We start from the raw sequence: 22,683 nt of genomic DNA, 5'->3' as shown, positions 1-22,683 counted from the left end.
CCAATTAAAACACATCTTAAAACGATAAATACAAACCAAATGTACATTATCAGCATGTTCAGCCTTTTGTTTCTCGGTTCTATTTTGTATCAGCTTATTGCAATCAGATGTGTCGGGAAAGAGGGAGAAAATCAAATCATTTTAGGAAATAATAAATAAAGAATTCAGCAGAGGAAACAAAGGAGGGCTGCATTTGTTCAAACATAAAATAAACCATGTTTCAGAGAGAATGCTAAAGGAGAAGCCACAACATTCATGGACCAGTGGAGCTCAGAAATGTCTAGAAAACGTAAAAAAATATTAAAAAGTCAGTCCCAGCTGAGGATGGGGATGTGGCTGTGCAGGATCGGGATGCTCCCATTTTGCTTCTTCCCAAAACATCGATTTTCTCAGCTACCTCTTGTCCATCTCTACTTTTGTGTCACCTGAAATACCTTGTGACCCACACCATGTCCCTGTTCAAGCCAGCATTCAGCCTCTACTGCATCAAGAAGCCGAGAACCATTGAGGTTGGAAAAGACCTCCAAGGCCATCGAGTCCAAGCTGGGCCCAATCCCCACCTTGTCCCCAGCCCAGGGCACCGAGTGCCACCTCCAGCCCTCCCTTGGACACCTCCAGGGACAGGGACTCCAAACCTCCCTGTCCAATTCCTGACAACCCATTCCATGGAGAAATTCTTCCTGAATTTATTTTGTCGTTTATTTTCGCTAGCAAAGAGCCACAGATTAATGCTGGACAAAATTTGCCATTTCTCTCAAGCAGCAGAGTTTTCTGCAGTTGCAATGACTGGAATTAAGTCTCTGTGTATAAACATACTAAAAAATTACACCAACTACAGGCATTCACTCTTTTCACAGTAAAACAAACGCAAACTTTAAAAGTGAAAACATTACATTTTTACAAGCCCCACAAAAACTGATATTTCCCCCCCCCCCCCCCCCAGCTTTTCCTTTCCCAAGACAGGAGGTTTTTTCCCCTTATTGATCTGTTCCCAACCCCCCACATCGAGTGGATTCTCCTTAGCTGCAGCAAGTTTGCACAATTTTGCCATTCTTTGGGGCTGCAGGTAAGTAGCTGCTCAGTGCTGTGCTTAGGGGAAGGAAGTATTGAAAATCTCCTTTGCTATTCCTCATTTCACGCTTTATAACGTGATACTTACAAATACTTTGGTAGCAGATTAAGCTCCAGAGAAATGAAAACATTTCAGAAGGAGCACAAAGCCTGCGAGTGTCCAAATGAGGGAGCAGAAACTCGGCTTTAAGCTGCAGGAGGGGGTTTATGGGATGTAGTGCCATGTGCCATACAATACAAGATAAACATCTGCTGTTATTTCAGCAAACCTAAGTCAGATGTTCAGCTTTTTCTTCAGGGGGAGAGTGGCACAAAGAGAGATTTTATGATTTTTTTTTTTAAATTTTTTCCCCCTCTCTCTTTACCAAGGTGGCTGTTCCTGTGCCAGCAAGAGCAGGAGAAGATTCTGGAGGGGACTTAAACACCCTGAAAGTAATGCAGTGGTGATAAGGGGACCTATTGTCACCTCAGTTGTACCAGAGACCTTCAACCTTGGATCTCTGCCCAGGAAGATATTTATTAATAAGGCCAATGCTGCCAGGGAGGAGTTGTTCCATTCACACACTGAGGAGCGAAGGCAGAACTGGGTGAATCAAAGTTCTCAGGCTGAGAGTGTTGGGATTGTTCAGCCTGGAGAAGAGCAGGTTGTGTGGAAACCTCACAGCACCTTCCAGGGTCTGAAGGGGCCACAGGGAATTCAGAGAGGGGCTCTGCATTTGGGACTTGAGTGGCAGGACAGGGAGGAATGGGTTCAAACCAAAAGCAGGAAGGTTTAGGTGGATATTGGGAGGGAATTGTTCCCTGTGAGGGTGGGGACGCCCTGGCACAGGGTGCCCAGAGAAGCTGTGGCTGCCCCTGGATCCCTGGCAGTGCCCAAGGCCAGGTTGGACGGGGCTTGGAGCAGCCTGGGACAGTGGAAGGTGTCCCTGCCGTGTCATGGGAGCTGGAATGAGATGAGCTGTAACATCCCTTCCAGCCCAAACCATCCAGTGATTCCATGATTCCATGAATCCAATGGAAAGATTTCCATAGTTCCTGAAGGGTTTTGGATTAATCTTTCCCAATCTTCCACAATGACCACCCTGTGCTGGGGAGATGCTCTGGGACCCTGAGGGGATGAAGGGAAATACTCAGAGCCCCGTGGTCACCTTAAGGCGCCACAAGTTTGCTGCTCAAGGAGCAGCTTCTGCTTTGCTCCCAACTCCAGCCTGTTTCCCTCCTGGTTCCCCATGAGCAACCAGCCTTCCATTCCCAAGTGGAAGCTGCCCAGTGCCTGAACTGGGTGGCACCAGGGTGTGCCCTGTGCAGGGGACCTGTTCTGGTGGAGGTTTCCAACTTCAGTGCTGGGAATTGCTGGAAGAATTCCAGGCGTGTGCTCCATCCCAGAGGGGAACGCTCCAGATGGGGGCACCTCCTGCAGCCCTGGAGGGGACAGTCCCACTGTCCCACAGCCACCTGAAGGGCTCCAGAAGCCTAAGGGAGGTCACATACTAAATTCCAAACCCTCCAGCGCTGATTTGCCTCGGTGGTTCCCTGTCAGCACCACCCTCGGATGAAACACCACCAAATAATCCAGGTTTAGATGTGATATCCCACATTTTAAACTGCACAGGATCACTCTTAATTGCTTGACAGCTTCCCTCAGGACACACAGAGGCACAGCCCAGTTAATATTCCAGGCTGGCTCTGGTTTGGAGTGGTTAAAAGGGCCCAGATACCCCAGGCAGCAGCAGCAGCATCTGGAGCTCAGCTCCAGCCTTGGGCTAAAGCTGCCGGGGTGGTGCTGGCCACAGGAGGGGCTGGGAAAGGGGAAGGTTGTGAGGTGGGGTTCCAGGAGCCTTCCCTACACAGCAATTCCTGGCAAATAAAGCACGGAGCCAACGCAGAACTGGGAGTTTGTGCCCCGCTCCAGATGTGTTTCTGTTCAGCTTTTAATTCGGAAATTTTGGGGCACACAGCGGTTTAACAATGCGCTTTTACTGCCCTACCATGCATATATATATTTATATATATATTTATACACCTTTTTGTTTCATTTTTATTTACCTTAGCAGCACACCCAGACCTGCTGCAGGTTTTTACATTATCCTTTAATTAGTGTTTTTATAGATGAAAGACAAAGACAGCACTCAGCACAAACACACACGTCTACTGTGCTGCGTTTCCCAAGGCACACTCTTTAATACCCAGAACACCAAGGCTCTCTCCATCAAAATTAACATTCCCTTGCTGGGTGCTGGGTCCATCTGGTAGCTGGGTTTGGGAGCTGTGCAAGGAGGGAACAATGTTTGTTCTTCTTGTCGTCGCAGTAGTTAATGTTTTATAAACTCGTGAAACTCCACAGAATTGGGATCACTGGGAAAGGAACCCAGGGCAAGCAGATGTGCCCCAGGGCAAGCAGATGTGCCCCTGATTTAATTCATTTTACGTGGGTTGGGGGTTTTATTTTGTTGTTTTCTTTACTTTTTAATAGTTTCATATTCAACAGGGAAAAATGTGAGAGAAAAGGCCGGGACTTTCCCCAAAATGAGCAAGGAGTCCAGCCCTCCTCGGCATTCTGTGCTGCTTGTTCATCTCCACCTGTGAATTGTCCTATGGATTTTCAGGATGGAAACCTTTCCATCACCAGAGGGACCATCCCTGAGCCAAAGTGAGGGTGACCAAGGTGCCACATCACAAATCCTGGCACAGAAAGTGTCCAGAACCATTTTGGGGCTGCAGCACCTGGCAAAGCTGCCGGAGACAGGGGGGATTCAACACGGAAACAACCCAGACAAAACCCCCACATCCACCCAAAATACCCCATCAATGCCTCACTGCCCAGAACCCCTGAGTGGTCTTTGCTTCCCCATCCTCCCTCAGCTCTGACAGCATCATCCCACACCCCATTTGGGCTGGGAAAGCCTGGGAGAAGGAGGGAGAAGGAGGGAAGGGAAGGAGAGGGAAGGAGAAGGAAGGAGAGGGAAGGAGAGGGAAGGAAAGGAAGGAGAGGGAAGGAGAGGGAAGGAGAAGGAAGAAGGAAGGAAAGGAAGGAGAAGGAAGGAGAGGGAAGGAGAAGGAAGGAGAGGGAAGGAGAGGGAAGGGGAAGGAAGGAGAAGGAAGGAGAAGGAAGGAAGGAAAGGAAGGAGAGGGAAGGAGAAGGAAGGAGAAGGAAGGAGAAGGAAGGAGAAGGAAGGAGAGGGAAGGGGAAGGAAGGAGAAGGAAGGAGAAGGAAGGAGAGGGAAGGGGAAGGAAGGAGAAGGAAGGAGAAGGAAGGAGAAGGAAGCCCAGACTCCTCTCAAAGGCAAGCTGTGGTCGGTGCTTCCTCCAGGCCGCAGGTTCAGGCTCCGAGTCTCCATCCTTTAATCCTGTGCAACATTTATGGAACATTCCTTCCCTCCTCCTCTGGAGCAAGTGCAAATACAAGTTTGGCAAAGAGGAGCTGCCCGTGAGGAAGGAGCTCCTCGGAGCTGCTGCACCGGGGCTTGAGCTAAACCATAACATCACACGTCTGAATAACGCCGTGAAAAATATATAAAATCTGTTATGGCATTGGAAGTTTCAACCCCATAAATCTTCAGCGTGCTATTTACTGGGCTGAGAAGGTGGCAGGAACAACATTCTGAAGTGGAGTAGGAGAAGAAAAGAAAATGGAGCTGGGAGAGCAGGGGAAGCCCCCGGGAGCTGGCCAGAAACACTGGAACAGGCAGGGCTGGGGCTGGCAGAGCGACCCTGAGCACTGTGCACACACCCCCCACAGCAAACTGCTCCATTAACACTCTGGAAAAAGGGATTTACCAAAATAGATGGGAATCTGGAAGGGGGGAGAAAAGTCCAGTCAGGATTAGCAGCGAAGGAAACACGGAACGAGTGAAAATCACTTCTCAGAAGGTGCCATGGAGAGCCCCGTTCCCTTCATCCTCCTGGTGCTGCTGGCTGGGAGGGGATGATTCCACAGAAGACAGGGATTAAAGTTGCCAGCTACAAGATTTTTGCCGAATTTCAATCCAAACTCGAAGTTCAAGCTGAAATAAACCCCCACGTTTTGTCAGTTTTCAAGCTGGAGCTCTGCTGAAGCATCGGTCTGGTCTGAGCTGCTTCCCACAGACACAATCCCTGCGCTGTGGCTCTCAGCTCTGTGCTACAGCACAGAAAATAGAATATTTCAGTAGTTACTGCAGCAAAGGTTTAAACAACCCACTGCAAATTCTGCAACCTGTCAGCCCAAACCGTGGGGGAGTTATTTGGGGGTTCCAGCTGGAGCCTATCCCTCATTCAAACCAACTTTCTTTCATTTATAATAGAGAACAAATTCCATTTTCATCTGTGACTGAACTTTTCGAGCCTTTGTAGCTTCAAGTCAGCTCATTAACATTACTTAGACATCGGTTTTATAGTTGAATTATACCATGTTTATACTGTGGAATTCCATTACTTAATTGCTTCACTACTGGAAATTTCAGTGGGGTTCTCATTTTTCGCATAAATCTCGAGAATAAACATGTTTCTGTATTTCTCTTACTTAATTAAGAGCATGTTTCATTAAAAAAAAAAAATAGCCAACATAGACAAATTAGGCAAAGAATCATTTGTTTAATCAAAGGGGAAACTCGCGCCGTGAGCGAAGGGGGAAAATCCCAAAGCTTCGGCTCCGGCTTCCGGGAAGTGCTGAGGACTCAGGCTCCTCCAAATTATCCAGATGTGTTCATCCTACAGAAAAGCTGTGCTGGGAATCCCTCCCAGAGAGCTCTTGCAGCAAAGCCAAAAATGGGGAAGCAGGTCCCTGTAAAATAACGAGGCTGGGCTGAGCCGAGGGGGCACCAGGGCTGGAGGGGAAGGAGCTGTGCCAGCCCCTCCACCCCACGCCAAGGACAATTAAATCATGGAATCATTAAGGCTGGAAAAGGCCTCCAAGGTCATAAAGCCCAACCTTTGACCAAACTCCAGCCTGCCCACCAAAGCACGTCCCACCCGACCACCCTGATGTGGAGAACAGCGGCTGCTCCTCTCCTCTCTCCCAGGAAATCTGCCCTAGCTTCACCTGGCTGTGGTTTTCTTGGGGTTTTTATCCAGTGAAAGTGTAGGAGAACCCTTTGGGTCACTGCAGGGCTGGATTTTGGCGGGGGGGGGGGGGTTGTGGGTTTATCTCCCACTTTAATAGAAACCCCTCAGCAGCACTTGCAGCTCCTTCCCTCTCCCACTGCGGGAACACCAAAGTCGTTCCTGCTCCTTCTTTGAGGGAAAGAAGGAAAGAATGAAACCGAGAAATACCAGGAATAAATGTCTGAATTTCAGGTCAATAGTGGGATCATTTTGTCTTTTCACAAATTTGCTTCCCCCTCCGTTCAGAAGTTTTCACAGCTGAATAGGTTTGGAGTTTAACAAGGGATAAAATAATGCCTCAAAATCAATGATGGCTGGAATTAAAGTAATTAAAGTTTTAACAGCTAGTTTCTGTGACGTGAGCTAAGGAAAAGAAGAATACACTTAAAAAAAAAAGATGGATCTGTTGCCAGCAAACTGTGAAAGATCCCGTTTTAGCCACTCATTCATTTTAATTCTGATTTCTGTTACTATGGATCTTTATGGTGTCCAGGCCAAGGCACAGGGGTAGAACCTCGGCTTTCCCTGCGACTGCAAAATGACTCTCAGAGCTCATTGCCTTTACCAAGGGTTTTGCCTTTTACAGCTGGAATCTCCCTCCACCGCAGCTGTTCCCTCCTGCAAAGCCAGTCAGACACTTTCTGTTTACCCCACGGTGCAAAATTCCAGCACCTGGCTCCCAACAACTCCTTTTGCCAGAAGCTGCTCCTACAATAATTGTGGAGATAAAATTCATTCAGAGAAAAAAAGCCCGAATTTTAGCTTTTTTCTCCTGCTGTCCTTTAGAGGTGGCATCACCTGCCCCCTCTGCCCTTTCCTCACAGGAGTTTGCCCTGGGACACAGCTCTGTGTGTATAAGACCCAAAACTACTGAAATATCCTATTTGGGGCAAAGTTTTACTCAAATATTTTAGGAATTACCACCTGGCAGCAGCAGCAAAAATCCATGGGAGCATCAGGACTCGGTGTCAGCACCTCACTCCTGAAACTCAGGCAGGACTTCCCAAAGGAGATCTGCCTGCACAGCATCCTCCCCTCACATCCCGCAGGAATCAGGGGCTTTACAGCAACCACTCCATCACATCTGAAGGCTGGGCTAAATAATAATCAATAATGTATCAATACCTTTAATATGGCGTTATGGGCTCTGCTTTTGCTCCTGCTGAGACATCTGGGGTGCTGTAAATGATGTCCCCGTGAGCCGGGGGGAAGGTTTGTGCACAGGAGTGACCTCTGGCAGAGCCATCTGTGCCACCTGCCCCCGGGAGCTGCAGCCCCTCCGTGTGCTCACAGGAAAACACCACTGCAAAAGCCACAGTGAGGAAAATGTTCCCACTGGGCAGGTCCAGGCACAGAGAAAAATCAAAGGTTTAATTTTTGAACCAAAAGAGAGGAAATTTGTGTTAGATAGATGGAAGGAATTGCTCCCTGTGAGGGTGGGGAGGCTCTGGCACAGGGTGCCCAGAGAAGGTGTAACTGCCCCATCCCTGGCAGTGTCCAAGGATGGAGGTGGGAGCAGCCTGGGACAGTGGAACGTGTCCCTGTCCTTGTCAAGGATTTGGAACTAACAGGTCTTTAAGGTCACTTCCAGCTCGAACCATTCTGATTTTGTGATTTGATCCGAGTGCCCCAACTCATACATTTCAAACAGCAAGTTTGGGTTTTAGATGTGGAGATGCTTCCAAGCGTAGCTCACGTGTTCCCACTGATTTCTACAACACAAAACTTTCTCTTACATTCAAAACCAAGTGGGATCCCACTGCCCAGGGAGTTCTCTGCGGCTGGAAGGGTTTTAGGGCAGCTCACCTAAAAGATAAAGGACATCACTTAACTGCCCAGGAATGGCTCTTCCCTGGAACACCTGGAGGAGTCCCTAACCCACCTTCACCCCAAGGACACCACCTGGTGCCCTCTGATGGGAGCCTGGCACGGAGGGAGGGTTGGGTTTCCAGCAGCTGGGCTCTCCTGCCCATCCCTGCAGCTCAGGGGGGTTACCCTGGGCTGGCGCTTTTGGTTCTTCTGGTAACCCCCAAAACCTTTCAGGTGTTGGCACAGAGAGGCCCTTTAATCTCATTTCAAGTGCAAAGCCCTCTCCCCTGGCCCAGAGCTCTGCCCCAGGCCAGAGCCCTCAGGGCGTGAAGCTGCCGGTGGCTTTGGGAGCAAACCCAGCAGCATTATTCCATTTTCTGCTGAATAAAAGTATTGAGGTCTCTTTGTCAGGGGAAAGCCAGGCTGGATTCCTTTATCCCCCTGCCCTCTGCGCTCACAATGCCAGACTCTGTCTGGTGGGCCGAGCAAGGGAGTCTCCCGAGAGATCCCAACAGGATTCAGTCCTCTGGTAATGGACTCCTAACACTGAGTGGAACCAGCAGCCTCCTGCACGCTTCTCTTTGAACGAGGGTCGTCTGTCAGGGGTGGGGAGCAATTTAAAACCACGGGGAAAGGGAGAGCTTAGGTGGAGAAGAATGATTTCTTATCGAAGCTGCCAATAGAGGAGACCCAGGTGGTCAGGCTGAGGGGGATCCCAAAGCCCTTCCTGCTGCCTGGAATGAGCAGATGAGGTTCAGGAACAAACGGGGGCTTTTAGCAGCTCAGCCCAGCCTCGGGAGGGGGACAATCAACTCCTCTGCCAGGGGCAGGGCAGGGAGGCAGGAGCCTGGTGTCCTCCTGGGGGGTGGCAATGCTGAGATTTCCTCCTGGGAAACAAGAGAGCCACAGGTAGGAGCGGTGTTCCGGAGGGGGCTGGGATCCAGGGGCTGGTCAGAAGTTCCATAAGGTATTTTATACACATCCACACGTGAGAGAGGTGGGCAGTGGGAAGCCACAAGGACATGCTGATTAACAGAGCTCTGTAAATCTTCTGGGGCTGATTTTGGGGTGCAGAGGATGAGTCCAGCAGATTTTGCAGTGATTTGGGGGGTTTTTGGTTTGTCTCTGATTTCTGGCCCTGTCAGAGGTGGGTCACCCCCACCCTCCCAGAGCTGTCCTGTTCTGCTCCATTCCTCACCTCAAGTGAAACTGAATTCTCATTTCCCTCTGTTTTCTGGGAAGAATAACAGCAGTTTGTGTCAGAAACGAGCCAAGTTGCAGGAATAAAGTTGTTCTGAGGCAAGGAAACTCAGCACCCACTGCCACCAAAGAGTTTGGGTTTAAAACCATTTAAAAACCTGTTTTAAAGCACAGGAAGCATCCCAGGCTTCAGTGAATACATTGAGAGTCCTTCTAATACCTTGAAGTGGGGGGGGGGAAGTGTAATCTGTTTTGATAACTCCTGACATTAAACAGTGATAAATAATTAAATCTGTTTAACTGTTTCATTAACTAAAGATAGATGGGGAGAGCTCTGCAGATAGAGTATAGATCAAAAAGATTGAGGCTGGCTCTAAATTCCCCTGATGTTTTATGACACCATTTGTATTCTGTCACTCACTAGCTTTATGTATAGTCCAAGCTGTGAACTGAATACCCCATTCAGAAAGCCACTCACTCTGCATGTTATTGCAATTTAATATTTTCACACACAGACACATCATTATCTTGGAACCCGACACTGCAAGGAGAATTCAGTAATTTTTCAAGAGTGCTGGCTTTTGGGTTTTTTTTTTTTTTTTTTTGTTCTAATGCGAGCACCGAGGCACAAGGATCTAAATGGCCACCCTGCCAATATTTAACCTCTACACAGATACACCAGCAGGTTGGTTTTGGGCTGTTTTCGGGGGTTTTTCTCATTTTAAACGTGCGTGAAGTCACATTGTTGAAAGAATTGAAAAGGGAATTTAAGAATCTGCCACTGTAAGCAAGAAGAAAACTCCTTAAAGAGTTATAACTTGTGACTCTGGACTAGAAATACAGATACAAAATACATATATTGACATGGGAGTCCTTCAGGCTGTCTCTTCAGTCTTCAATTACCAAAATGTTGCCATGGAATGGGATCATCCCGCTTATCCTGGGATTCTGAGGGGGCAGAAACACACATTGCTCTGGGATGGCTGGGAAGAATCAGGCACAGAACTCTACGAATTGCAGGTTAAAAATTAAAAAAAAGAAAAACCAACCCCAACAAGCACATTTACAAATATTTAAAAGCCAAATCCCACCAGGAGAACTTCAGAAGTGGAGACAAAGGCAGGGCTGATTTTTTTCCGTGGAGATAAACCCGTCTTACCCCAGCCCCTTGGGGGTTAATCATTACCCAGAGCTACACAGGGGCTCAGACTGGGGGAAAAACTCTTTACATGGAAGCACCACGGATGTCCCAAAGATCCCAGAGCCTTCAGGGCCTGCTCCAAAGTCCAGCAAAGTCCATGGGAAGACCACCAGGAGCCACCAAGGACCTCAGCAGGTTTGGAGCTCCGAGCAGTGAGATTTTCATGCTGCCCAGGGTGAGCCCGGCCATGGGGATGATTCCCTCGAGGCCCTGAAGAGCTGCACAGGGAGAAAGGCAAAACTCCATCCTGGAATCCACAGTTCCTGCTGTTGAGTTGGGCACGAGCCTCAGTTTGCCCTGTTACACCCTGGGGGTGCTCACAGGGAGAGGGAGGAGGGCTCAAACCAACGCAGCGCTCCAGGAATCTGCCATTGTTTCACTTTCCCCCCACCTCATTCACCAAAGCTCTGGATGCTGCAGTAAATAACCAGGAATTCTCAGGCAGGGAAGGTGGGGAGGGCCATTTCTCTGTGCTTTTTCTCCAGGTGTGGGATTGGGGCTGAGCCACTGACCCTCCAGAACCTCAGCTCACTCCCAGCCCAGCCTGCAGGAACTCATTCCTGGCCTGAGCAGCCAAATTCCCCCCCACACCACAAATGCCCTGGATGTCACAGGCACAGGAACACCGAGGAGCTGCTGGCTGCAGTTAATTCTGCAGCTCTGGTTAATGCTTCCTTTCACAAACTGCTAAACCACCATAGTTAATAACCAAAAAACCCTGTTTGGTTACTGTCCATTGGGTAAAAACAGATTCATAGATGGGTATTAAACGCAGGCTCCTTCCCCTGATCCACTGGAACAGACACTGCTCTTCCAAAAATCAACATTTAGCTGGGAATTGACTCCTGGATGTGGGAGAAACTCTCTGGCTGTGGCTGGAGATGATGCTGGTGGCACCAAACTTGGGGACACCCTCCAGAGCCAAGCAAAAATGCTCCTTTATCCGAAATGGGACTTAAAAAGCCAAGAGTGGGTTAAGAGAGGAAATGAAAAACACACTTGGAAATGTGGAACATCTGTATCATCCACCTGCTGCTCCGAGCAGCTGCGGGATCCAGCAGGGATTCTCCGAGGATGTTTCACAGGTTGGTGACTTTTTGCTCCACAGGTGACCCCATTTTTTATATAAATCACCCTAAACCCCAGACAAGAAATTATTTCAGGGAGCACTAAAATCACCTGAAAGGTCTAAACTGCCCAAATATCGTATCTGTGTGGAAAAGCAGGAATCTCTGGGTGTCTGAGGGAGCATCAGTAGCTCCTCAGGCATCTCCTTGAGGACACCAGTGAAGATAACTTGGATTTCCTGCAGGCTCACCTGTGAAAATCCCTCCCTAATAAACACTCTCAGGAACAGAGGACAAAGAACCAAATTCTCTCCTGAACTTTCCTTGGATAAAGACTTGCAGGGAATTCTAGCAGGAAATGTTTAAGAACTTCCAAAGTAACCAAGATCTGGTTTTATTCTCCTACGTGGGATACATGAGCAGAACTGTTGCTGAGCAGAGGGCTTTTCAAAGTTCTCCACGAGGCATCAACTCCTTTTAAATCTGCCTGTTGTGCCATGTAGGGATTGAAATTTATTTTATCCCTATGTGATAATTCTGGAATAAAACATTTGATCACTCGCAAGTTGTGCAGGTTCTTTATTTCACATGGAGGCAATAAAGTATAAAATGAAACCAGCCCTTTTCTATAAACAGAAAAAAAAATAAAATAAATGGTGGAGGGATTTTATACTACATGAACTCGCAGCACAGCCATTTAAAAATTCATTTACATGATTGAGCCCAAAAGGTCCATTCGCCGTGAAATAAAAACCACTAAACACTGTCCTGAAAGCAAAGAAAATGCCAGACTACAAGTAAACAAAAGCTTTTTTTTATTAGTGTCTGAGATGGAACGAGGGGGTTTTAGCCAAATATGAAACTTGCAAAAAAAAAAAAAAAAAGGGAAAAATCTGAAGCAGCAAATTCGACAAAGTCATCCCAAGGACCTCGGTGGGAGCTGGACAGACACAAAGGTGATTAATGAGACACTGCTGATCCAGAAATCACAGCGAGGGGATCCCTCCCATGTCACAGATGGAGCAGCTGAGGCTAAATTATTTTTTTAAGCTGGGAAAGTTACTTTGTCAGCTCAGTAAAAGGCCAAATTCCTGCTTTTCCTGCGTCCTGGAGCAGGTAATGTTGTTTCAGTGTGCTCCAAGTTGGTTTTGTTGTAATAACAGGGCACAGGAGCTGCCCCCGTTCCACCACTGCAACTTTTCCATGTTCAGAGCAAAACTTTGGGTCAAACTTCCTGCATTTCCTCCCAGCCAACAAATCCTGACCCCAAAGAAAGAGGAGAAACACGTCTGCTAACACAGCCCTGGAGCTGGGGGCCAGTCCTTGGCTGGAGCTGGTCCCAGCCTAATCCTGTGCCTAAACCCCAGGTAAAGCCGCTCTGTGACAAGGATGGAAAAGTCTCTTTTTTCCCCTCATCCTGCAGCTTTCCTGACACCCCCCCAGAGCCCAGGGAACCGACAGAGAGCTGTGATCCCAATCCCAACCCTACACAGCCACTCTGTGCCCTCCAGACCCAGGAGAGAAACTACCCCGAGCTCCTTTAGTGCCCCTGAAGTGATTTCATCCCAAGAAGGAAATAAAGCTGATCCTTTTCTGCCCTGGCACGCCAATAAAACAATAAATTGCTATCACTTCCAACAAGGTGCCGCTGCTGTAAAGTTAAAGATAGGGAAAGAAAATGAACTACTGGTTATGACAGCAGGGGAAGGGAGAAGAAATAAATAAAGCTGAGTGCGTGCAAGGGAGCAGATGGCTCATGTCCAGTGTGGCCCATCCTCCGTGGATTACTCCCCTGGAAAGGAAGTCCTTGCCACTTCAGAAAATAGCAATCTGTCTGAAAACTGCTGAGGTTATAGAATTGATCATTCCTTAAGTTGAGGAGAAAAACCAACCCAAGCCAAACTGCGTTTCTGCGTCAGATATCGATCTGCAGGCGCTGGCAGTGAACCCCCTTAAAGCTGTTCTAGACCCAGATCTGCACCTTTTATTGTGCACACACACACAAAGTCTCTGGGGCCGTGTCCTCAGCTGGTGAAAATTAGGTTCATTGATGTTGATGCTGATTTACATGAGTTGGGGATCTGGCCTCTCACTTAAGGAAGAAATCCTGAGTTTTATCAGTTTAAGCTCAGGATCAGGCGTGGGGGCTGTGCCCAGCGTTAGTCACTGGTTACACCTCTCTTAAACCAGCCCTGGGTGCTCTTATACAGGGAAAAGATACATTTTAAAAGCAAAAAAGAACCGTTTTGTGGCCAGATTTTGGCATCTGAAAAACACCCCGGTGGAGTGAAGGGGGTACAGTGGGAACCAAAATACCGGGGTCTGTGGGTGTGTCGAATATTTGGGTTCAGAGGGGCTGTGCTGGGCTGAACCTCACGGAATCAGGGCTGAGGGCTAATTTTGGGAACAGAAAGTGGGATGGGCACAGCCTCAGCTCTTCCTCTCCCACCTCAGAGGCCAAAGGAATACTCAGAGCTGTGTTAGGATGTTCCCCACTGGGTCTCATGGAAAGAAAAGCTGTGGAAGGGAGGAGGAGGTGGAAATGATGCTGAATTTTTGAATATTCCTCATCTGCACAGCTGAAAAAAACTGCTCCTTGCGCTTGCCCTCCCAAAAGTGGAGTTACAACCGGTGCAACACAAATTTGGTTCAAAAAAACGCCGAGTGCTGAGAGTCCATCTCCAAACCAGGGAGCTCCAGGCAGACAGGAGGGGATTTTGTGCTGGGGAAGCAATCGATGAATCATTCAATAAAGCCTCCATGCGATAATGAATAGCCAACCTTCTCTGGTGGTGATAAGATATTTTAACTGGAAACATCAGGCCATGTTTAAAAAATGATTACAAATTATTTTAACAGTGTATTTGCAGAGGGTTATAAAAACAGCTATAATATTTTTGTCTTGGATTCTAGAATTACCGGGGTGACAGCTAATGCAGTAATGATTTGTTTCAAATGCCAGTGTTTAAGCTGTATAAAGCTGATTTTATACATTTTTCCAGTAGGCCGCATTGTAGTTAATGAAATTAAACACACCAATCGCATTTGTCCCCAGGGGATGAGGAACTGAACACGCCACTGGTTTATTTTTTTATTAAAATAAATTGCAGCCAGCAAGATGGACTAATTGCCTACAGAATTGAAAAAGAAACATTCCATTGATATAATTAAGCCAATTTTCATGGACAAAAATAGTTATAGTGGATATAAAATAAGCAGAGCATTCAGGGCAGTTTGACTTCTCTCCCCACCCCTCTGTATTTTGTCCAGAACATTAACTATTAAACAAATATGGATCTCAAACGGACTGACAGCGTTATCTGGTAATGATGGCTAAATTGATCCCAATAGCTGAGGCCAGGGCATTGTGTCTCAGGGCTCTGCTGGGAGAGTTCCCAAGCCAAGAACAACAGAGCAGAAGAAAAAAAAAAAAAAAAAACAAAAAAACCAACCCCCATCACCTCCCAAACCTGACCTTAAAGCAAAACACCTGAAAGATGTAAAACTATGGAGGCAAAAAATAAATCAGCACCTGGTTGCTTTAGGGCTGACACCTCAGCCCCGGTGGCTGTGCAGTCCCTGCTTTGGGGAGGGCTGTGGTCCAGCCAGCCCCACTCTTGTCCCTAATATAATTAGAAAAAGGGAATGGTGAAGAGAAGACAAAGTCTTTCCACACCAGCTCGGTGCAGCCCAAGATTTACCGTGATGGAGGCATTATTCTGTGGCCTACTGGAAATAATTTGGCTGTCTCAGTCCATTTTCACCTGGAAAATGTCTCCCCAGGAGGACCAGTGGCCTCGTTTGCAGCACAAAAGTGGGTTCAGTGGTACAGAAAAACCCCACCTTATTAACTATTTTTATAAATTGGGGTAAAACACCTCTTTTAGGGCACAGGATGAAAGTTCAGTCACCCTCTGAACAGAAACTTTCCTTCCTCCCACTGTCCTGCACACCTCCGCACAGAGAAGCACTTAAATCCATGGCAAAGGAGTTCATTTTCCAGTCCTATCCACCAAGACATCCCTTACTGCAGGGAGATTTCTTCCCAGTTCCAAAAAAAAAAACCCGGAGATAAAAAAAAATCTCCTTATTCAGGGTATGAGCATTTAGGAGCGTGAAGCACACTTAGTGCGGGGATGAAAGTCATATTTCATTTTTATGAGCAAAGAAGGTGCCATCATTCAGGGAAGAAAGAGGAAGAAGAAATCCTCCCTGGGACAGGGACACTCCGTTGCAGATTTGGGCGCCTCACTATGCAAACCCAAGTGCAATAAAAATGAGAATAAACAGCCGTGAGGAGGTAGGGCTGATGCACGAAAATCCATTAGGAAAATAAAAGGAATAATAAGGTCATAGATCTTTTCCACTCCAACATCCCTGACCTGAAATTCCTCCAGAAAAAAAAAAAATTAAAAAAAAAAAAAAAAAGAAAAATCCCCAAAGGGTGAATTTAAGATCAGGAAACCCAGCAGGAATTTTGTTGGGGGATGCTTGCAGCACTGACATATCAACAGGCGGCTACAGAGAGTGGGAACAAATGAGTTTGCACATCCCCTTCGTATGTCTCCATCCCCAGCTGCAGACAGACACTGTGGACATGCATTTATTGATGTGCTGGCTCCTCACCCCCCTGGGATGAACGATATCTTTTGGGAAACAGGCATGAGAAAATCATTATTCGGCCAAGATTTGGATGTTTCCCGTTAGCGTCCGGAGTCGCGCGAGTTTGTCATTTAAATCATCTCTAACTCGGGAAAAAATAAACACATCCAGCACCAGGGGAGAGGCAGCAAGTTGTGGAAACAAAGCCTGAGCTTGTCCTGGCCCACGGAGAGCACCAACAATCCCAGGTGCCACCAGCCCTGTGCCACAGAAAGGGGCTGCGTTGGAAATGCAGGTTTTTCTTCCACTAAACAATTTCACACACCACAAGTTTAATGCGACAAGAGGGGGGGAATAATAATAAACAGAGAGAATGTATATTTTAGAGTTAGAAGGGCAAAAGCAGCTCTGAAAAATGGGGATTCTCCTCCTGATCCTGTCAGGATCAGGAGCGGGAGGGGATCCTGCCCAAGTCACTGCACACACCTCCTCCCTTCCCCAGCCCTGCCGGAGGATTACGACTCCTTCCCCATCATCCAGGTGGCTCCTGAGCCTCACCTCCTTCATGTTTGCAAACTTCTCAGGCCTTTGTCTTTAAAGCACCGTATTCGATAGCACGGAGCTTTTATAAAACACGTAAGCCGTAATAATCATAGCCATAATCACAATAATAACACTCCTCACTCAACAGGGCCTTTCCTTGCGAGAATCTCCGGGTGCTTTGCAAACACGAATGAGGCGCAGCCGCGCCTGGCGAGGCGATTTCCCCGTGGCACAGGAGATTCCCGTGGCATTCCCTGCAGGGATAGGAGCCCGCAGCCCGGCGGGCAGGTGGAACCCGGCGCAGCGGGGCTGCAGAATCCCGGCAGAATTCCCGCTCGTGGAACGCTCCCACCCGCCCGAGGAGCCGGGGTATCATTACAGAGAGCGGCAGCGATGAATTACAGCGCGGCCGTGTTGTGAAATCCAAGCTCCTGCCTCGCCTTTTGCCCGCGAGGAGCGGGGATTGTGTGAGCCTCAGGTGCGCTGCGCTTCATCCCGGCCGGCTCTTCCCAGCCCTGCTCCTTTCGGGACTGGCTTATCCTGGGATCGTGCGGCTGAACATCGAACAGAAGGGCAATTCTGTGCTCTTGCCGACCTCAGTGTCTTCCCCAGGTATTTTTAATAGCAGCCCTCAGGAAAATGCTGGGTTTATTTTCATCCCCTCAGCTCGTTAAAGACCTCCTCTGCTATCCCTGAACTCACACAGCAGTCCCAGTGCAAAGCCTAAAATAAAACAGGTTTAGGTGTTCGACAAAGTTTTTTAAAATACAGATTCAGTCCCGTTTGTGCACAGAACATTCTGGTCCGCGACCGCACAGTAGCTGTGATTTTATTGCTTGTTGTAAGACCTTTGTATGTGCACTGCCAGCCCGACAGACAAACGCCTCTGTACGGACACGTCTTGCACCGGCACGGAGGTTTCATGGGAAACGGGAACTCAGTGAAATCGGGAATTCGGCGAAATCGGGATAACGTGCCTTTCCCTGGTGCACTTTATAAACTTATATTTCTATCCAGACACGCCAGTGCCCCGTGAAGTGAACACACGTGGATGGACATCACACGCACCTCATCCGAGCTGCTCGGACACCCACGAGCACGGCCGGCAGCGAGGGCCAAACCCCAATCCCCGATCCCTGCGTCTCCTCCAGCACTTTGGCACCTCGGACCTGCAGCTCTGCGGGTGAGAGCAGCCAGTCCCCCACGTCAAAGCCCCAGCTCGGTGCCCCCGTTTGCCAAGTTCCTGCCCAGGCCAAGGAGAGGACGTGCTCTGCAGTTGTTCCCTCTGTGCTTTTTCCCAAATAACCCACGCGGGACGAGTGGGGGAATTGATACATTATATTTGTAGAATTTAAGGGGGGAAAAAAAATTAAGAGTGAAGTGATCTTAAATCCTCGGCGATTTTTGTTGAAGCGCTAATTACGCATCACCTTAATTAGCGGATCAACCCCCCCTTCCCTGCCCAGCATCCCTAATTGCCTAATTGAACAGATCCGGGGCAGGACGGGGGGGGGGGGGACCCAGCCACGGCGGGGACCCGGTGGCGGCGGTCCCGCACCTGCGCGGGGCTCCGCACCCGCGGCCGCGGCCCGGGAGAGCTTTGGGGACGTCCCGGTCACCGAGGGCAGGGCACCGGGCCGGGCACAGCGCGGCCGCTCGATGCCTCCCTCGGCTCCCCGGTGTCCGCCCTCGGGGCCCGGAGCCGGGCTCTGGGTAGGAACAGGGCAGAGGGAGAGCTTTGGAGACGGGGGAAAAAAACAACCTAAACGTCCGAAAGCTCCATAAATTTTCCCCCTCCGCGCGTTGCAGCGTTGGAAGCGTCTGCGGGAGCACAAACGGAGCCGTGCGCCGGGAAGGGGCGCTTGGGCTCCAGCTCTGCGTTCGCTCCTCTCCCTCTCCCCTTTCCCTTCAGTGTTTCATCACCCTTAATTTAAAAAAAATAATAATAATAAAATATCAGTAAACGGGAAGCCTGTTCTCTCTTCATAGGCGAAGCCTGAGACGAGGAAGCGGTGCCGGGGACGGCAGGGCTGGGTTTACAACCATTCTCCTGCCAGTCCAGCCTGCCCGGAGGATGCACCTCAGCGCTGCCTGAAAACTCCGGCCCCGAAGTGTGCCTCGGTCCTGTTCCCAACAGTGAAAAGCAATCGGGGCTGCAGAAATATCAGCCACCGTTTGCCAGCACGAGCATTTATTTAGAGCCTGCGATCCTGCCCAGCCGTGTGTAGCTTGGTATTAAATTTATACTCTGAAATGCAGGGATTTCGAAAGGAAACGAATTCGCTTCAAGCGTGCAGCGCCCAACTCCTGGGTTATTCGCCTCCTCTGCATCCTCTCGCCAGCAGCAGCGAGACCCCCGGCTGCCGCAGAACCTTCTCCCCACTCACCCATATTTTATTTTCTCGCGGAGGGACGAGGCCCGTGGAGCCGGGGACGCGGCATGGCCTTCAACCTGCGCGTCCCGCGGATCCCCTTCGGGGCTGCGGGTGGCCGAGCCCCCGGAGCCGCGGGGCACAGCCCGGCCCTGCGGGGGATGCGGGGGCAGCGCTCACCTGGGCGCCGGCACCCCCGGGGCTGCTGCGCCTCCCCGCACCCTGACCGAGCCTCGTCTTTTGATTTACAGCCATTCCTAAAGGCTCCCAGCCCGGCCGGGAGCCACAAAGCGAGCGAGAACCATTCCCGGCTCCGGTTCAGCTCCGCTGCCCCGGTACCTGCCGCTCTCCCGGTGTGAGTGGGACTGAAATGGCCGAGAATTCCGCTCCCACCCCAGCGCACACGCGTTCGCCCCCTTTCCCAGGCAGGTAATAGAGCCGAATTCCCAGCGGAGCCTCACATCTGCTTAAAATATTGTCCAATGAAATGAAATTCTACAGCACAGCGTGTTTTTAAAGCCCCGCGTCCCGCTGCCTCGCGCGGCTCGGCGGCCGCGTACCGGAGCCGTGCGGGCTTTCCCAGCACCCGCAGCCGCTCCCGGGGCTGGAGCATCCAGGAAAGCGAGCTGGGAAGGGACCTGCGGGGTCCCGTGCGGTGCAAGAAGTTGTTGCTACCTTGCAGGGGAAAATACAGCGAGATCCCTACACTCGTGTCCGTGTTTAATCTGTTTCGCAAATAAATACTCCTGGGATATTGAAACCTTAGCTCTGGGCTACTGTTTTGAACTGTGTTCCCAAAAAATCCTCGGCTGAAACCCCATAAACCGTTGGGCCTTGTATTGTATTAACCACCTGATTTTAATCAGAGCTCAGCCCCCGAGCAGGCGCTTCCAGGCGTGATCGCGGCCACTCCGCGGCCGCGGCCGCAGCTCCGGCCGCCGGGAAGGGCTCGCTCCCGGCCGCGGAACTCCCAGCTCTTCCCCGAGCTCTTGAGATATCCAGGCACCGAAATCCTTTTAGCCCTTAAGCTGCAGGAGCTCGCTGAGAGCTCACGGGGGGAGCGTGGAGGGTCGCAGCCGCGCTCAAACGCGGCCGGATCCGCATCGCACCCACCGGCGCGCATCTGCAAGAACCCGGGGCCTCTTCAAGAAGTAAAAAGAAAGAGAAGGAAAGGGTAAAAAAAAAGGGGGAAAAAAAGGAAAATAAAAGTAAAAGTGAAATATTCCGCCTTATTTAACCATTCAACTTCGCTTTTCCAGCCAAGAGAGCCCTGAAAATTACTCCTTGCTTTAACAATCTAAACCAGTAAGTGACGACTTTTTAAAAAGTTGTTATTTGAACGGGGACGCTTAAAACGAGTGTTTATTGAAAAATAAATAAAATAAAATAAAATCCCCGGATTAATTCAAAGAACTTCCCGAATGACGCCCCGGCGATGGGGTGACAATGTTGACCACGTAAAGAGTGACCCATCCTGCCCTGAGCAGCGCTGGCGCCCGCAGAGCCCAGGGAGGTGTTCGGGGGGTACACGGACACGATTTGGGGACAGGGGGACCTTCCTGGAGCGCCATGGAAAATGTCGCGACATCAAGGTAAATCGCTGGGCCTGGGGCTGCTGCGTGGCGGCCGCAAAACAGGAACGGCGGCCGGAGCTCGGGGCCGGCGACAAACGCGGCGACAAAGAGACTTTGTGAGGAAAACTGGCCCGAGGAGCAGCGCTGGGTTTGGAGAGCGGGGTCCCCCCGGAACGGGGGTGTCCTCCCCGGGAAGGGGCGACTGCGGCTCATCCCGGGGGCCGGGACCAGCCCTGCCCGCTGACCTTGGCGGCGTGAAAAGGCTCCGAAAGAACGAACTTGAATGACAAAATCAACCTCGGAGCCCACGTGTGGGAGCGCTGCGAGCGCCCGTGACCCCTCGGCAGCCCCGGGGAGAAGCTGAACCCAAAAGCGGTTTGCAGGGGGGGCTGCCCCCCATCACCTGCGGGGATCCCCTCACCTGGGGGGGATCCCCCCGCCCCGAGCCCGGCTCTGAGCGGCCCCAGGTCCCCCCGGGGGGCTCCCGTGGAAACCCACGCGAGCGAACCGGAGCGGGCGCCGCTGCTCGCCGGAGCCTCCTCCGAGAGCTACGAGCAGAGTTTCCAGCGGGGCACAGACTGCGCTGGAACTCCAGCTCCAGACATTTCGCACAGAGGCAGAGCGAAACAGAAACTAAATAATAGTAATAGTAGTAATAGTAGTAATAATAGTAATAGTAATAATAATAATAATAATAATAATAATAGTAATAGCAGAGAAGGACGGACAGGCTGCCCCGGCTCCGGGATCCTGCTCTGCCACCGAACCTAACAGGGAATCACCGAGGAGCCATCCCGAGCCTTTGCAGCGGGACTCTGCGGGAGCGGGGTCAGAGAGGACCCGCTTTTCCCTGCAAAAGCCACATTCTCCTGCTCGGAAAATCCAGTCTGAAAAGGACTCGAAAGAAAGAACGAACGGGAGAGGGTCCGCTGGAAGACGGAGGGAAAAAGCTGCGCGAGACTTACGAGCTGCAATTCCACCCCCAAGTAAATTTTAAAAAATTAAAAATTAAAGACACTCCCCCACACTCCCCTCCCCCAGACCTTCTTAACCCCCAGCTGGGACACCCGAGCTGCCTTCAGGATCTTCCCTCTGGACCTGCGACTCCAAAGCCCCTCACTGAGAGCGGATCCATTTTTGCTACAAATTCTCTTCCTTCCTTCTCCTCGATAATTGTTCCCGAGACCAGAAGGGTTTCTCCCACACCCCCCCCGCCGTCTCTGCCTGTCTCTCTCCCCCCTCTCTCCAGCGCTCCGTCTCTCCGCTCCCGCCGGCAGATGCCAAACGCAGACCTCTAGCGCCCACTATTTCAGGACCCGGGAATATTATTTCACAAGACTTGGACCGACTCAATAAAAAAAAAAAAAAAAAAAAAAAAAAAAAAAAAAGTTGCTCGCTATCCCCTTTCGTCAACTTCCAGCTAACTTTCGCTTTTCTCCCCCGGCCCCGCACCGCCCGCCGCCCGCCCGCCGCGCCCGCTGTAGCGCGGAGCGGCGCGGGGCAGCGCGGAGCGGCGCGGGGCAGCGCGGGGGGACCCGCGCCCAGGGGCGGGCGGGCGGCGGGGCTGCGACCGCCGCGGGGAGGGCGAGAGGGGCTCAGCCCCGCGCAGCCCCCGGCCCGGCTCCGTGCCCCCGGCCCCGCCGCCGGTACGCGGAAGAAGGGAGAGAAAGGACCTACTTTTGGGCAGTTTTCTCGCCCTCGCCTTGGATCTCATCGTGTCGGCGTGTGGATTCCTCTCCTCCTCCTTGAGCCCAGAAGCAGCTACACACTATCTTCATCTCCCCAGCATTGTCAGTTTGGACACCTTCGCACATGCGCACAGAGCATTCAATCTGACACCCTCACCAGGGCCAAAAAAACTTTCCAATGTATTCATCATCATCGGGCTGGTTTGGTCCTTTTTTTTTTTTTTCCCTTTTTTTTTTTTTTTTTTGTCCTATCCTCTTCCTCAGACCACTTATCTCTGCCCCCTCCTCTCTGCCGGCACCATCACAGCCTTCCCCTGATCTGCCCCTTTAAGAAAAATCAGCCCTCTCCGCTCCTAACCCTCCGCACACTGACCTTACACACTGGACAATATTTAAGGATCAAGGTGCCATCCTATAAAGAGGTGATTATTATTATATTATTATTATTACTACTAAATAGCAATGCTCTAGAGA

At 50.3% G+C, this 22,683-nt stretch overlaps 1 protein-coding gene across 2 annotated transcripts in view; it reads right to left on the bottom strand.

The window, feature by feature from the left end:
• The window catches only part of PRDM16 (PR/SET domain 16), a 297,820-nt gene extending 275,473 nt beyond the window's left edge, over positions 1-22,347 (bottom strand). For both annotated transcript variants that reach the window (XM_032131673.1, XM_032131674.1), the window contains exon 1: positions 22,199-22,347. In XM_032131673.1, coding sequence (XP_031987564.1) covers positions 22,199-22,235 — 37 coding nt within the window. In that variant the 5' untranslated portion in view covers positions 22,236-22,347. The remainder of the gene's footprint in view (positions 1-22,198) is intronic.
• Between the last annotated feature and the right edge of the window lie 336 nt (positions 22,348-22,683).

This window comes from Corvus moneduloides, chromosome 22 (assembly GCF_009650955.1).
Source record: "Corvus moneduloides isolate bCorMon1 chromosome 22, bCorMon1.pri, whole genome shotgun sequence".
Lineage (NCBI taxonomy): Eukaryota > Metazoa > Chordata > Aves > Passeriformes > Corvidae > Corvus > Corvus moneduloides.
This window is presented reverse-complemented; position numbering and strand designations above follow the sequence as displayed.